The sequence below is a fragment of the Pezoporus wallicus genome, unplaced genomic scaffold (genome assembly GCF_028554395.1).
Source record: "Pezoporus wallicus isolate ANWC-B61680 ecotype Strahan unplaced genomic scaffold, APGP_CSIRO_Pwel_v1 contig_749, whole genome shotgun sequence".
Taxonomy (NCBI): domain Eukaryota; kingdom Metazoa; phylum Chordata; class Aves; order Psittaciformes; family Psittacidae; genus Pezoporus; species Pezoporus wallicus.
The window spans coordinates 4,783,309-4,801,114 of NW_026641327.1; the positions used below are offsets into that span (position 1 = coordinate 4,783,309).

Genomic DNA, 17,806 nt, shown 5'->3' on the forward strand with positions numbered 1-17,806 from the left:
TGGCTTTTCAGTGTCCATTTGCTTTTTCTTCTTGAAGGCTTGGAAAACATGACGGTTGTAAACTTTCTGAAGAGATTCTTCTGCCCTAGTTCCCTTGCATGGCAAATAAACTTCGTACATGAACACCTTCAGTTTTGCTAAACTGAATATGTTATGATCAATGTTATCAGGAGATGTTTTAATTTTATCTTGTTTAGATTCTGGCTCTGAATTGCAAAACTTTTGCAAGGCATTTTCAAGTTCTTTCCTGTGGTTTGAGAGGCAGGATCTGGTGTAATTCCTTCAAACAAACTAGCTTTGTGAGACTTTTGGATCTATTGAACTTGTGTCATTTTGAACAGTCCTGGAGGATAAATTGAATACAACCAGAGTGTCTAAAAGAAATTATTTTTTATGTCCTTATAGCTTGAAGTTAGGTTGTCAGTTTTAATTTCCCTCCATAAGAGAACAACTTTTATTTATTATTTTTTTTAAAGGAAGATTTGTTGTGGCCAGGTTATTCTACCATCTTACCTTCTTTCTGTGGTTAACTGCACAAATTCCAGTGCTTTCTTCCAGATCCCTTTGAGGACCTTTTGTGGTTGTGAGCTTTATAGCAGAAGTCATCTGTTATGCTTGAGACAATATATTTTAAAAGTATGTTGCAGAACATGGATTATAAAATAAATGAAGCATGAATGTATAGAACATAGATCCATGAAGTTTCAAGCTTTAAGGTCTGAAATAAAAGTCTGCATGCGGGAAGATAATTCATATTAATTCTAAAGACCGTTTTTTTTTCATTAGATAGGCTTTCTTTTGAGATTTGGATGTTTCTCCAGCAGGAATGTTTTCTTGCAAAACGTGTGGACTGAGTTTTTTTTCCTGCTCATGATGAAACTTTTTTTCTTCTCAAGTTTGAGTAGCACACCATCCTGTGTTGAGGAGCAGATAGAGTAATGACCATGAATGAAAAACACTTGGGTAACAGTGCAAAACTTTGTGTTTGTCTAATATGGGTTCAAGAATTCTAATGAAAATCTAGCATATAATTAAAAATGGCTTTAAACCTGTTTGAGTGCATCAGCTGACTGCCATTTGCAGCAGAAAAATGGTGTCATCAGTCTTGGCTATTGCTTGCCTGCTTCTGAGGTTTGCGGAAGCAATAAGAACTGTTCTAGCTAATGTGTGAGCAATATTAGAAATCTTGACCTGCAGCCATAGTGGATAGTGTGACACTGGTGTGGATAATCCCTATTTTATTTTTTTCTGACTTTTTAAAATCAATAGAAGTAGCATAAGTAGTTCCTAGACTGCTTGACTAGTATCATACTATGGGTATAGTAAAACAGTGGAATTTTCCCTTTAAAAGTATATTTTATATATACCTGTTTTAATCCTTAGAGAGAGTGTTTGGTTATTTTTTGTACACCCCTTCCTGAATCTGTAATGCAGATTAAAATTATGCTTAATTACCACGATTTCACTTGGTAGTAAAATGGACATGATGGTTCTCAGCTGTCATACAGTAGTTCATGAAATACAGTTTATTGCCTACTAATAGAATGTGATTTCTTTTTATATTTCAGTTTTGTTATGGTAATTAACTTGATACCTGAAGTTTCAGAATATTTTAGTAGCTTGTCTATGTAAAATTCAGCTGTGAATGCTTATATGGTTTTAAAAATTTGAAGGCATAAATTACTTATTATATATAAACCAATGACATTATTTGGTTACCCAAATGATGTAGGCGTGGACACAGCTTCATATTTGATTTAACAATACGGCAGTTAGGTTTAAAAGAAATTACCTTTGTATAGCTTAGCCTATCCTGAACTATTTATGGGACATCTTTGGGCACTGCAGTGCTCAGCTTCCACTTTGACTCAGCTTTTCATTTCCTTCCACTCTTCAGTGTTATTAACATAAGATCCTCAAGCTGAGGAAGGTGAACTTTGACTTTCAATCTGCAGCTTCTAATTTGAGTTCATGCAGTCTTGTTTGTAGCCCCCCAAAAGGCTTTATTTAGGAAATAAGTTAGTGATAGATATGTGGGTTTTTTTTAAGAGACTGTTTACTTTTGCGCTGTGGTGCTGTTAAAAAGCTGAGGCAGGCGATAGAGGAAGCCATAGAATTCCTGAATTCTTCAATTGGCATAGTGCAGGAAATGGAGCAATGAGTTGTTATTGCCCTGAGTGCACTGGCTTAAAGTGTTATTTTTTAAACGGGTTTTTAAAAATAAGCACCACAAAGATCTTTTACATGAGCAATAAAAATTACTGAAATGTGAAATCATTATAAATATGCCTTGTTCTCATAGGTATTATGTAGAACTTGAACACTGTAGAAAGCAGATATCTGCTATTACTTCAGTTGCTTTTTCCTATTTATTTTTCTTTTTTTATTCATTCTGCATGCAGTAGATGGTATCTGAACTACTGCTAATCCAGTGTCCAGAGTCTTACAGTAATGCTTCATGCTGTGTAAGATGACACATTGGATTCTGCCATGACTTAGCTGCATGGTTTCATTTTCTGTGTGTAAAGCAGCATCAGAGAAGCTGGCATGACCAGATTCACACCCTTGAAGTTTGGAGGGTGGTTCATACAATCTGGTTTTGTCTTTTGCAAATGTGGCAAAAGTATTTTTCTTAGAAGTTGGATTAAAGGATGCTAAGAACCTGAGTAGTGAAATCGATGGCCAGTATTGATTTTCTACCAATAAGATCTTCTAGAATTTAATTAACTTTAGGTTATCTGATTTCAAGATTAAGTTTTCAGATAACTAGTCTTGCTGTTGAACATATCGAGAGGCTGCAATAATTCTTTTTTTTCCCTACATGTAAATATTATGACTATGTAAAGAATATGACTGTTTTGGCCAAATAATTTCTGTAAACCTATAATAGCTGCCTGTCCTGTTTTATTATTAGCCAGTCTTTGTCCTCTTCAGTCTTCAGAGCAAAAGTGTTATGCCTCAAGCTGTACACATTTTAAGATTTTGCAGGTAAAAACCTGTAAGATGCAGGTATGTTAAACCTTTTGCTAAAAAAAATAAAAGTGAGGGTGAAGAGGAAGAAAGATCTCAGAAAAGCTGAAGTGGAGTCTTTGTCTCTAAAACTTGTCTCCATGAAAAAAAATAAAATATATCTATGTAAAATTTTTATATATAAATACATACATAAAGAACAAACATTTGACATGAACATTCCTTTTTTTTTTAAGGATAATTAATTTACTTACTGTTGTTACTCTGTGACAGTAAGTGCAGCTCTGCTTTCTGTAACTTAACCAATATTAATGTATAATTAATGGTCTGAAGAGAGCAAAGCCTTTTCTGTTACATCTGTACAGTATTTTGAGAGCACGGAGTCTGTCGTCAGGTCCCTCCCTGCCATTCATCAAGAGACTGGATGGCTCCCAAAAGAAGTGGTAACCCCAGTCCAGCTGTGTGAGTGTACATACGTACATAGCAGACGGCAGAACTGAATTAAGAATGGGTGGCTTACTGTGCTGCATGGCTTATCTCCACCAGATTTTTGCAGCTTCTCACAGTGCTTGCATTGCCCTCAGTATGTTGTTGGCTTAGTGGGATCTTAGGGACATGTCAATCAAGATATACCGTGGTGCTAGAAATAAAACTCAAGTTTATTTCCTCTCCTGGCCATCTTCTCCAGTCCATCTTTGACATTGTGTGGTCTTGCTGAATCCAAAGTTCAACATAGCTGGATTTTTCTTGAAAACCCTTCACAATACAAGTCTACCAGAGATATATTATAATGGAAAGCTAAGTGAAGTGCAGAGAAGGCTTGCAAAGCACTTAATAACTCAATCTTATGCATTAATTAAGCACCTAACCTCTTGTAGTGGTGTGGGGATGTTTTTAGTTTATTCAACTGCATATATTGGATTTTCTTCTTAGAGGCAATAACTACTGAGCAGTCAGTAGTTACCTGATTTCTAGACTTAGGAATGATCCTAATCTAAGGATCATTCCTAAGGAATCTAAGGAAAAGCTTAGATTTTTCTACTTACTTACTGGCTTTTGAAAGTAAAATAAAAAGTTAGGTTCTAATTTTGTGGAGGTTAGCAAAGGAAAGAGTATTCAAAATTACTTGTGGTCTGGGTTTTGTTTTTAAAGTGAAGCTTTTTTTCTTCATAACTACCTTCATTGAAGTTAAAATGCTTTCAAGTACTTCCTAAATAAGCAAATAGATAATATCATATACACGGTCTACCCTGAAGGCTTATTTGTGGGTGAACTCCAGCGTAAAAAGCTGTTGGATGAAGAAGAGGTATCATTATATTTTACTATGGAAGATTTTTTTTCTTTATTCTGTAGGACTTCTGGTAAATATTGGGCTGGCAGTATGTGTGAGAATATATGTTAATATAGGTATTTTCATACCTATTTAAGTTCTAACTTTAAAATGCCTGGGGTTTTTTTGTTTGTTTTTTTCTAATGGATTCATTTTCTCTTTTTTTCTGGAAAACTTAAGATGATGACTAGAATGACTGAAACCTTATCCATGCAATTTTTAATAACATATATTCTCAGAATGCTCTGCTAGACCTAGTCATTATTTATATGACAGGCAAATCATTTTGCTATGCTGGAATTTATCACAGATGTTAGCCACTGAAAGCAAATATAAGAAAACTGAATTCTTAATTTTTTTAATATTGATTTTAGTTTGGGGTGAAGAGCTTCTGTTATAATGATATTGCACTCTGTCTTAAGAGTGACAGTTAGAAACCTTGCAGCTACTGCTTTGGATATTGTGTGTGTAAAGATACACACAGACTTTCAACATGGATATTAACCTTTATTCTGGTTCTAATTAAGAAGATGCTTCAAGAAGCCTTTCATTCTTTATATCTCAATTTGGAGGCATTTTTACACTGTAAGTGGTAATGCGTAATCATCTAAGGCTTTCATGCTTGTTCTATGTTTAAAGTTTAATTGATTTATTTTTTTTTTGAAGTGATGCAAATTTTCATCATGTGATACTTCTAGCTTCTAAATTTACTTTATATATAATTTATGATCAATATGTCAGGAAAAGTTTGTGGGAAATAATTATAGGTAAGGAGCAAGTGATAACCTGCACACATTGCTCAGAATGTTTACTTCAGTTGTTGCTTTAGTAATGCCTTGTAATTTGTATGGAAACCTGTAAATACTGCATTGTGGTTAAACACCTCAAGGATTTTCCTGCAAAAAGTTAGAATAGAATTTTATATTCGTGGGTGACATCTAGTTTCTCATTGGGAATGTAGAAAAGGTAAAGTGTTTCCTCAGTAGAAGGTGAAAACAGAAATTGGTTTTCATAGATGTTGAGTTAAACTTCAAGTCTTCTATTCAGAAAATCTGGCTGGATAACTTAACCCTCATTAAGATTCATTGATAACATATATGGCTTTGAAAGAACTTAAAAAAATCTTAACTACATGGGAAGAAGAATCAGAATATAGATTAGTACAAAAAATACAGGTTGACTAAGGTTATTTTATCTGATAATAATTTGGGAGATTATTTTAACTAGCAAATAGGCAAAGCTGATGCATGCTTAAGAGCATTTGTACTGGTTGTCTTAAGGCTCTATGTTGATACAAAACCTTTAATTTGTTATACTTTCTTTTATTCTCATTTACTTTATTTCATATCTTTGAAAGAAATCAGTAGGTAACTATAAAATTTAACTGTTATTGAAAGAACAAACAAGACTTGCCCATGTCTTTAGTGCAAGTTTTTCCCTTTAACAGTGAAAGTGGGTTAGAAGCACTATCCTTCCATAAATGACATTCCCACAGGTTCTGTAACATTTACAATTTTCAAGAGCCTGACATGTAACTGTACATTTTCAGTCATGACTAAAGAAACTCTGAGAACACTTGGAGTGCAGTACTCCCTTCTAGAAAAAGCAGGAGTGCACTTACTTGCATGAGTGGAAATTTCCCCGTTTACCCAATGAAATTATGGTAATAAATAATTCATAGTAAAGTAAAAAACAACAAAACCAAACAAACCAAAACCAACAAAAAAACAACAACCCCAAACCCCACACAAAAACCCCAAACAAAACCCAACAAACAAAAAAACCCCAAACCTATTCGCAGTTATGTATGGTGTGATTATATGTAGAAGGTCTTTGAATTTATACTCAGCAAACCTGCACTTAATTTAATTCCTTGGTAACAAGCACATTAATGATAGTTATTCTGAAAATCAGGTCATAGGTTTCTTTTACTAACTATTCATAAGCGAATTGGAAAGAAATTAAATGTTGGTATGGAAAAAGTCCTTTTAAAAGTCAGTCTGCAATACAAAAGATGAGGAAAACAAGTTATTTTTGTTCTGCTTGACTGCAGCGTTACTGTAGGAGAAGGCATGCATAACCAAACTTGTCCAGAAATGTGTTTAATGTACTTGGAAAACATTAACTTCTTTTTGTAGTTGTATTTGTTGCTCCTGTAAGCCTGTTGCATGGTTTGATTATAGGATAGAGTTCCACGTCTTTATTTTATACCCAAGGGTGAAAATAACTGTTTTGGGGGTGGTTTAGCTTGTTTTGTTTTTTAAATTAAAATATAACTCTCAACTTTCTGGATTTGAGATGTTTATTTTAGGGAAAGGGGAATAATAATTAAACTACTCATTTATTGATAATGTTCAAATATGTCTCTGAGTTTTTTGTTGGTTTGTTTTGTGAACTACCTTCCTGCCCAAGGCTACAAAGTGGGAGCTATGATTTGCATGTGATGGCTGGTCCTGGTTGCTCATGACTAGAGGCTGATTGCTGGTGTTTAGAGCTGGCATCTGGTCTTGACTGAGATGTCAGTGACCCTTCGCCTGTCCCAAAAGCAGTTGCCATTGCAGGTTGCTTTGTGTGATTCCACGTACCCATTTATATTGCACTGGGTTGATAAGCCATTTCAGTAGCCTGGGTCTATTTAAAATACAGTTTTAAACACAGGTCATATATGGAAGAAAAGTAGTAGAGCAGGTGTTAATAACTGAGCTGCTCACCTCTTCTGTTCTCCTTCCCTCACTCTGTAGACTAGGGATTCACAGAATTGTTTCCTTACAGACTTACTGAGCATATAGCATGTTAACCTGGTGCCTGTGATGTGACGCCTGTAAAATAGCTCTTTCAGGAGCTTACTGTCTGCAAAGTAATGTTGAGGGTCATGAAGGTGGGAAGTAGAGGGTCTGGTGTTCCCTGCTTGAGATTCCCAGCTGGTGGCAGTTTCTTGAGGCTTGACTAGGCCATTTGAACTCCAGTTGACCAGTGGCTGTAGTGTCCAAACACTCAGCTGTTTATACCAACCTTGGCACAGTTTCCATGGTCAGCTGGCTCTGTCAAGGACAGCCTCAGCTGGGGCTCTTTGAATGCTGTAAAAACAAACCGTGAACTTTCAATGTGTTACTGGTTTGATTTTACATAAAGTTGTAAAAATCAAGGAATTCCACTTTTTCCTTTGTGAACTACATGTGAATTGGTCACACTAGTGTGTCTGAATTTCTTGTGATGAATTTCCAAGTTATTGGTTCAGCTGGGGCATCCAGCATATTAAAGATATTAATATCTGGAGATATTAAAACAAAAGTAACTGTTTAAACAAAAGTAACTGCGAAGAACAAGCATAAAAAACAACTGTAACCTTTATCTAAAACTTAAGCATCTCTCTGATTTTATAATGAACAGCAACATTCAAGTACGTATTACTGTTAATTCTTGAGTAGTTTCTATGAATGTTGCCAGACAGACTGTTAACAGCTTTATGACATAGAAAACAACAGGTCTGACCTGCTGGAAGACATACGGGAGTTCAGCAATAAGAATGCACATTGTATGATCTCTTTGATAGCATTCATAATTCTTGTTGTTTAGTGAAAAACTTCAAAACGGAATTTCATCCTTGTTGCAGATAGCTTTAGGATTAAATTCCTGTCATCTTTGGGATAGTTGACAGCATTTAATGGAGACCTGGGCTTAGGTTTAGAGACTATCGGGGGCAATTGTTGAATTTCATGTAGAAATAGATACGTAAGTGGAGAAAACATTTTAGGGGTTTAAAGAACATAGGGGAACCTAATCTGAAAATTAAACCTAGCCTACCAAGTCCACCTGAAGTGTGGGCTAGGTTATCTAGGTGACATGCTAGGCTTTCTACCAAGAGGGACCTTGGCATGAAATGGACCTGTAGTTACCTGTGCTACTATGCCCAGTCAGTTAAATAGAAATCATCAAGTTGTTTATTTTGGTTTTTGGGGTTCTTTTTCACAGCAGTAAGAGTTGAGAGCTTTTTATGGTTTTGGTTTTTGTTTGGTTTTGGCAGGTTTTTGTTAGTTTTGGTTTTTCACCAGGTAGAAAGTGCACATATATAGATGTTATTGGTGCTATTTTATCAGCTTTTATATTTGAAGCTTGAACAAGTGAATGTCAAGATCTAGCTGTATTATAACAGTTGAAAAAATAATGCTCTGCTGGAGTGTGGTTAGGATAAGGTATCAAAATTTCCACAGGGTCTCCAAGCATGGCTTATCCTACAGCACACTCTGCAGTAGAAGCTGGGGGGCTCAGTGAGATTTTCTTGCTTTCTCCAGTCAGATCAGGAGCTGAATGTTGAAGATACGTTGTGGTTGTTGCTCTCTGCTGCAACCCAGCTACGGTGGGAGGGAACATCCATATTAAAAGGGAACAGTGGAAGTATAAGATCGGAAGCACTCAGGGCGGCAAGTGAAAAGGGTTGGGGAATATGAGCAGAGTGGTCAAATAGGGCTTTCCCAAGAGCAAAGTCTGTAAGCTCCAGGAACGTTAGGCATTGCAATGTGGACTGAGCCCCAAAGGCCAGGCTGACAAAGCTTTGAATGTAGCTGCCAAAACCATCTAGTGGCTGAAGAATAATTTTCTCCTCAATGAAGAATATTTTTTTCCTTCTGCCCATCAGTGGACTAGTTGGTAGAGAGCTATTTCTGCAAGTGAAAACTTTCGGGGTTTTTCTGTTTGTTTTGGTGGATGGAAAGGGGCAAAAAGACTGTGCAGACTTGTGTAGTCACCTGGCTGTTTGGTAAAAGGTGAACACAGTGCTGAATAAGTAGTTTAAAACTTAACTGCCAGAAAATTAGAGAACGTGTGATTGTAGGCATTGTATACAGTCGTAATCTGTCTTCACCTTCTGTATGTCCCTTGTCATTAGATGACTGCATGTTTTAGTTATCAACAATCATTGCTGAATAAGAAAGCAAAAACTGAATAAGAAAAACTGAATAAGAAAGCAAAAACAAAAACAAAACATGGCAAACTGCAAACCTTATAGCAGAACCAGTTTCAAAGCTATAGGAATATATAATGGTTTATATGGAAATAGTGTTCAGAATTCACCTAAAGAATTCACCTTTTTCCCCCTCCTTTAAAAACAGAAGAAAACAAAAAATGCCAAAGCAAACAAACAAGCAAAACCCACACCTTTGGAAAATAATAGGAAAATACTGCTGATTTCCTCAGAAGAAATGCTGGCTAAATAAATCAGGCTTGGCAACTTAGAGTGTTTGTTTTAGAAAATACACGATAGCAAACTGTCATTTGGCTGTCAAAGAAAAGTATGAGGGAGTATTAGCTGAATTCTTTTGTGTGCCTGACTTCTGAGTTTTCTGTGAGAAGGGAATTGTAACAATTACACATTGTTACAGGAGGATGCATCACTGCACTCCTTTGTTGCCCCTGGTGCTCTGTGCAATTTTGCATGTTTTTTTTCATGCGTTTCACGTTTGCTTTTTGTAGTGGGGTGTGTGTAGATTTGTTTCAGAATTTGTTTTATTCTGAATTGTTCAGCATCTTTATCTGCTTGAAAGAAAAGCCAGCCTATGTTTTAGGGCAGATACACAAATAAGGGGAGATTGCATAATAGTCCTGACGTTGGCCCTGTCTCGGTTGGCCAGCAGTCTAGGAAACACTCATAGTATGCAAGTCTCTTTGTAGTTAGCCTCTAATAAGTGAGGTATAATGTGATAATTGGTATGGTAATTAAGCTGGAAAACTATCCTCTGTTTTGCTTGCCAACTGGCTTTATATGCCCTGATGTTAATGGGTAAACTGATCCAGTGAAGAGAAGCTTGAAATGTTTACAGGCTTGACTGTATTTAATTACTCTCTTACTTCAATGGCTAGCTTTTTTTTTTCTCTTTGGGATTCATTTTGTTTTCTTTTGCATCCATAAATATAGCTGTTTGGTGTTCATGAAAATTTTCTCCAAAACAGGAAAAAGAAACCAAAATTTTTTTCTGTGTGTGTGTATGTGTGTGAATGTTCTTCCTGGAATCAAATTTCTGACTTCATAAATTTATGTATGCCAGGCTGTAAAATATTGACATGTTCTGATGTTAATTCTGGTTGCTTTGCACATGGTGTTTGTGTATATATATTTTCCTGAAACAAAATGTTGTTTGACAGGATGTGATCTGTATTAACAAGAAGCTGTTTTGTAAGTTAAGAGTAAACAAAGTTGTATGGTAAATACAGAAGTATGCAGGAAATCTGTAAGTAGGTGAGAGATCTACTGGCTACAGAGGATAAAAACTTGTCTTGACATTGTCTTCCTGGTTGATAGTAGGTGTTTGGGTGGGTTTTTTACCTATTTAAACTAAAGCAATGCCAAATGCCTTACAACTTATTCTTTTTTATAGCAAGCATTTGTTATTATAGGTATTTGGGGTGTAATAAAGTCTGCATGATGTGGATTTCTCTGCAAAACCATAGATGTAACATAGTGAATTATAAAAACTGCTATTAAACATAATTTCTGTTTCGCAGGTTATTCGGCAATAGTTATGAACTCCCGTTTACGGGCCTTAGGTGGGAGGATAAATAACATACGAGCATCAGAACTACCCAAAGAGAAAACTCGGTCGGAGATAATCTGTAACGTCCACTTTTTGGATGGCTCAATACAAAGCTTCAAAGTTAACGTAAGTTTGGAAAACTACTTTTTTTAAAAATACATAGAAGTTTGCTTGAAAGCTAAATATCAAATGTGGGACCCTGTGGCATGAGATTTCCAAAAGATGGTGAAGATGAAGTGTTGCCATTACAAATTGCAGAATTACTGGTTCTGAAATGGATTTATGAAGTGCTACTTTAATTTTCTTTAAAGTCAGCCAGCTGAAACATCACAAAATATTGCGTGCAGATTGTATCTGGGAAAAGGTCTTCTGTATGATATGGAAACCATGGAGAAACAGATCTCGTGATCATTATCAGCTATGAATAAGTAATTCATATTTAAAGGGGACTCCCAAATTTGAATGTGCTTCTCCTCTCATCAAAGCACTGGTAATGTTAAAATGAGGAGGCCTTGTGCTGATGTCAGTACATGTTTTCTGAAATGTAAAGATGTGGTGAATAGTGAAGATGTCATGGCTTAGTAGGACAGATCTGTTCAGTCTTTTGTACTTCAGTGTAGTTTTTTTGGGAGCGGGGAGGGAAAGGGCATTAATGGAGGTTTGTACTCTACACTTTTACTGTATTTTATCCTATAGATATTATGGTTTGTAACCATTTTTTCTGCTTAAAATTATTAGTTAATTTTAAATTAAAACAAAGGAAATACTTTCACTCCTCAGTCAATTTGCAGTATAATTATCTGACTATGCAGAAAACTGGATGAATTCAAGTAAATCATATGAATTTGTGATATGATACTTGTTTTAGCAATTTACCCTATTTGAGAAGAAGCATTTTGCTGAGACAGCTGCATTGTTGAATCTCCTATGTTATGTGGTACTTTATTGTAGGAGATTAAAAACTTCACCTGAAAACTGTGTTTTCCTAAGTGTGACTACAGTTCTGTGTGCCGACTAATTTAATTTTTAACTCTATCTGTTGGATATTTATTGAAATAGAAATTATTTGGTAGATAAACAGATTTTTTTTCTAATATATACAGAATTAGGCTCACATTTAGTATATATTTTATCTACTATATATGTATGTGTATTGATATATGTTTGTGTGTTTGTGTGTTTATGAAGTAGCTAACATTGGGGACTGGAGTACAAGGAGAGTAGGTATTTAAGAGAAAGGGCACCACATCAGTATACAATTCCCATTGTTTTTATTCAGAATGCTCTAGAGGATTGCCTTGTCTATCACTAAGCTAGCATAATTGCCTTCCCCCTGCACAATGATCTTTGAAAAATTGGGACTTTTAAACTTTTTGAAATCCATGCATAGTAGCCTAATTCTTCCTTGTAAACAAGTGTTAACACAGCTTTAGGTTTAGTGTTTGGCCTGAAGTCCAGCATTGTAGAAGTGAACTTTGTTTCTCATTTTGTCATTTGAGGAATGAATGCAATAGGATAAATGCGAACCACATTGAAACTCCAGACCCAGCTGCCTTCAACAGGTGTTCCTGCTGGTTACCTCCTTCATTCAGGAACTGGAAAGGCCTCCTTTACTGCAGCTATAGTGCTGAACTGTCATAGGGTACTGAAGGCCCCATTATTGCTCAGTTGAAAAGAAGCAGGGAGCATGGCTACCCCACTGTGTTATGGGCTAATGCAAGGAAAGGATTTACCAGAAGATTTATGTTCCTGAGCTTTCTTCTCAGGACTGACTACAGAGAAAGCCTGCACTTATCTTCTAGGATGGCCCTTCTTGATTACCTCACCTTGATGACTGCCTAAGGACAGGCTTTGCCACAGTGGTTGTGTTGCAAGGTTCACTTCTTAAAAGGGCTTGAAGCCATCTGCATAAAATTTGTGTCCGAGTTCTGCTTACTTTAACAAAAAAATTCAGCATAGTGAAAAATTTGTGCTTGACTGAGCGTGTGTTTTTTATTTTAATTGCCAACATCGTTCAGTTTTATGTCTGTTAGCAAAGAGCAGCTCGGGTCTGTGGTCAGTCTGGAAATCAGCTAGGCACGTATCGAAGGAAAAATAGTCTTGCCATGAACAGATTTTCCCTGCTAGTGTGAATCCTTTCTGTGTTACTGTAGAGAAACTTTTTCTCAAATCAAGACATTGATTTATAGATCTGATTTTGCTCCATACTGTTTTGCATCATCTTTGAGTTGTGCTTCTGTCTTAGTACCTGTGATTATTGCTTTTTTAACAAGTTGGCTTTTGGTAATAGGGTTTCCTTCTGGAAATAGAATGATCAGGCAGTAATAATGAGAAGAGCTTCACACTTGAAATGTAAATCATAAGGAATACTTTTCCTTCCCCACTGTCTCAGTTAAGTTCTTCCTTCCAGTATTTGAGAAGAAACATGATTTTTGCAATTAAAACCAACAGTTACTGTTGGTATGTTTCAAATTATGGGCAGAGATATGTGTCTTACAGGTTCTTTTTGCTTATGGGTGTGAGTTTTATAATTTTAAGCCACTCATAGTAAAATGCAATGATGTGGAATTGTTGGATCTCTGTCATTAAGTTTTCCTGATGGATATTGTTTGACAACATGAGATCTGTGTCCTTGCATATCGCTAGAACTGCTGTATGATGTTTCAGGCTGGCAACAAATATTTAGTTTTATATTGAAGCAGAGATTAGTATACTCTGACTGCAAAGCAGTAAGGCAGTATGAAATTTGATGATGCCTTTGGGGACAGTGAGAAAGTGATCTGACCTACAGCAGGCTTGTTAGTCTTAGCCTTTCATAGGGCCTGACTTCATAATAAATGCTGAAGGAAAGACTTAGTGGAGGTGAAATTTTTCTGAAATTAGAACTGGAATGACTAACCTCGTGTATATGTTGTTTTAAATAATTTTTGACGCAGAGGAAATGCAGTCGGTCAGAGCTCTGTGAGCTTGGATAAATATTTTGTATGACCTTTATATAGGAAAATACTACACTAGAGTGTATGGAATCTAAAAGAGTTATGGGAATAGCAGGGAGCTGGCTCAAGAGGTGGCAGTAGATCTTGCTGAAAAGATGTTAAAAGAATACAGGGATATTAATAGGGTTCTTGACTGTCAAATTTCATTAACATGTTGCTATTGAATCTCTTCCAATAAATCAAAAATGCAACTTTTGAGGCCTTAACAATAAAAAGGATACAGGAATCTGAGGTAGCAGGTAGGTTATCTTGAATAAAGAGTAATTGCAGTGAGGGAAATCAGTAATGTAAACTCGATAGCTTTCATAAGATGATGTAGTGGGAGAGTTTTAAGCTCTATTTTCAGTTGCAGACCACAGAGGAGAACACTTGTAGTTTGCAGGCTGAGCTGCTCGTGTTATTGTTCCTAAAAGGGGAGCACTATTAAGCACTAGACAGGAGTCTTCAGCCAATGTCAAGGAAGTATTAACAGTGTTAGTATTGGCATTGAGGCAATCTTCCAGGGAATGTCACATATGGATCCTGGCTACTCACAGATGAAAGAGGGAAGTTCCAGTCAGGCAGGCAAAGAAAGTACAAGTAGGATGTTCTGCAAAAGTCAGGACCCAAGTTAAAAAGAGGCTCTTCTGTTTATTCTAGCTAAACAAAATCTTGCATGCACTGAATAAGAGTACCAGGTGAGTAAATAAATTCCAGGAACAAAAAAGGACAGTTTGCAGAAGAGCAAATAAATTAGCTGTGTGTAAAATTAGCGTGGAAATTAAAAGAAAAAGCTCAGAGGCATATGGGGACCAAAGGACACAAGCTGTTTGGTGGTAGATGACTGTTACAGGCTAAATTAGGAAAGAATAACTTCAAACAGCACATGAGGGGCAACGGCTGTTGTGTCTGAAGTGAAACTGAATTTGCAAAAGCTTAGGTGGTGCTTAACTTTGAGGTTGTCATTGCCAGAAAGTGGAAGCAGAGCTCTTGTAGAGAAGAGGGACAAGGGCATGTGCTACAGGGGGATGTTGCACTGTCCTCTTAAAATGTCACTTTGTACCACTTACCTTCTAGAAGTTAACAAACTGAAAAGGATTATTTGCATATTTACTCCTTCACATCAAAGATCTGAGAGTATTCAACTTAGGTTTATACAGTACTTAAAACAGTGGGTCTTGATCACCCCAGCTTCTAGGCAGTACTTGACATTAAAAATAGTGAATAGGTTCTTTCTCTTCAAAATAGTGTAGTTTACTAGAATTAAACTTGACTAATCTAAATTCCCTAAATACTGCAGGAAATTGTTGCGGCATAGGCAGAAGCTAATAGGTGTTAGTTATGACTTCTTTAAATATTAATTTTTGGCCTATCCAACATAAGGTGAAATATATTTCAAGGCAGACTGTAAATGAAGGTGAATGTGGTTATGTGGTGGTTGATGCAAGGCTTTTAACAGTTCGGAATAAGGGTTCTTAGATGTCAGGAAGATGAAATAAATGAAAATTTCTGGTACAAACAAGCAAACCTCTTGGAAATGTTTCTTTTTAGTAGGAAAAAAAATCTTAAGAGTTTGTGTCACTGCAAGAGAATAGGCTAGTGTGGAAAGTGGATGTTGTTTGTCTTTTTTATCTCATTGTAGAAAGGCAGGAGCTTTATTAAGAATGCCTTAACTACTTGCTGTAATGGTTGACAGGGTTAAGGAGAATTTTCTTCTAATGCCCAGTTTAGCTGAACAGTGTTCACATTGATTTGCCCTCTTCCTATGGTGGAGGGGCAGTAAGAATAGTGTGCTGTAAAGCACTTAACATGTCGTATTTGAATACACTGTCTTATGGAATGTATTGGAATGGATGTCAAGATTCTAAAGCAGCCATGTGACATGCTTGGCCTGCCTCACTTTACATCTCAAAACTGTTTACGTGCAATATAGATTGAAGATTGTGTGGTGTGAGCTGTGTGGTAACTTTAAAGTGTATAGGCTGAAAAAATAATTCAGGTGTTTCATAAAGCCAAAGCTGAGTAAATATAGATTCTTCTTGAGGAAAAACAAAAATCTTTGGCTTTTGGAATTCTAACAACTGAAGAAGACCTTAACAATTTAAAATGACTTTTTGTACTTAACTTGGATTTCTGGAGTGGATACTTGATCTAGGCACTGTGTAAGAAGCTTTGTGCTTTTAATACGAGAGAGCAAGAGCTGGAGCCACAGAAAAGTACTGTTAGAAACTGCTTTTAGTAGGAAATGTGGAGAGAAGGAAGAGAAGGAAATAGGTATGTAGGTGGAGGAGAATAGAACTGTCTGAGTAGCTGACTTTTTTTTAATGTAAACTCACGGGAGCATTGCAAAGAGCTTGAGCTGCTGAGCAAGAATATTGTCGCAGGGAGCTTGCTTGTCTTCAAAAGGAAACAGAAAGCATAGCAATTCATGTGTGCTGGGGGGAACAGGGGGCATACAGTTGTGACAAGGTGGGGAGAGAGAGGATGGAGGTATCTGAAATGGGATGAAGGATCAGAAGCATGAAAAATGAGAAGGAAATTAGGAGATAATGCTGTTGCAAAGAAAGGAGACTGAAAGGAGTCAGAAGTGTTGAAATTCAGAGAGAAAAGAAAATTAGCGGAAGAATCTGCCCTCTGGTCTTCTCCTGCCCCATTTGTAATGAAACTTGAGAAGCAAGTCTATGTCTCATCCTCTCTAATTACTGGTTTTGATCACAATATGACTTCAGTTGCTCATTTAGCTCGTGTCAGAAGTATGCACCATAGATGTGCAATTATGCTTCTGAGCAGTGCTGGTGTCATGAGATGTCACTTGAAAGGGTTTTAATATTCTGCTTATAGAAACACAACCCTGGGGAAATGAGTATGATATGTATTGTAAGACAGTGCTAAAGATGTTCACATGAGGAAATGCCCATTATTTCAGAGGGTTAAGGTGATGTCTGCTCTTTTCATAGGGCCCTCTTGTGTACACATACGGTTAATCTCTTGACAGCAAATCTCAGGTCTTCATAGTGGAGCCCACTTCATTGGTGGTGCTGAACAGAGCTGCATGGCAGAGTGGCTGTGCGTGACGAGGGATGCTTGGTTATGTGGTCCTTACCTGTCACTAGATCTATACTATTTAAGGAAAAAAAGGGTTTGATCAGTGTTGTGGTTTGAATATCCCAGAGAACAGTAGCCTGCTCGGAAGAAGGGGCGAATGTGCAGCTGGGGAAGGAGGAGGTGACAGAGATGCTGCTTTTGATGGCTGCGCAGGCTTACAGGCCTGAGTGGACTCACATTTATTGCAGGGCCTTTTGTTGTGAAAGTTAAACAAGATGGGAGACTGTTGGAGAGGAAAGGGTAGTTTCATATGTAAGACAGTCAAATGTTGCCTACATTGTTTTGTTCATACGTGACTTTGATCCAGGAAAAATGGGCACAGCTTTCCACAGGAGGCCAATAGTTGGCTGTTACCGTAGCTTACATCTGGAGCCTGATGTGGAAACACTGAGCATTCCTATCACAAATGAGCTGCTGGAAGTTTTGACCTAGCAGTAGGAAGTGTTGGATAATATTCTATCCTCCAAAATAAGGTAGCCAAGTGGGTGTCTTGCTTGTATCTTTGTTCTTCTTTTCCCATCTTTTAAATAGAAAGTTTGCTTCTATGATAAAAGGGAAGATTATGGTATATGTTACTACTTAAAGCACTCAATTACAAGAGTGTGGTACCCTGTTAAAAAAAAAGATTAATCTGTCATCTTAAAAGAGCTTGAGTGTTGTATAATAAACAAGGTCTAGATAAAGAGAATTGGATACAATATTGGCTTATTAAGCAGGCATTCTTATGCACTGAGTAAGGCTGGGGCCATCCACAAAAATGTGGTCACTCTCATGCTTATACATGAGGTTCTTTGTTTCAAAAGATTAAGAAATTTGCTTAGAACCTATAGAATCATAGAATAGTTAGGGTTGGAAAGGACCTTAAGACCATCTAGTTCCACCCCCCCTGCAGGTTGGGA

At 36.8% G+C, this 17,806-nt stretch overlaps 1 protein-coding gene across 4 annotated transcripts in view; it reads left to right on the forward strand.

Moving 5' to 3' along the window:
* PTPN3 (protein tyrosine phosphatase non-receptor type 3) overlaps positions 1-17,806 on the forward strand; it is a 152,826-nt gene that overhangs the window by 60,461 nt on the left and 74,559 nt on the right. For all 4 annotated transcript variants that reach the window (XM_057423071.1, XM_057423070.1, XM_057423072.1 and 1 more), the window contains exon 2: positions 10,799-10,953. In XM_057423071.1, the coding sequence (XP_057279054.1) occupies positions 10,799-10,953 (155 nt within the window). The remainder of the gene's footprint in view (positions 1-10,798; positions 10,954-17,806) is intronic.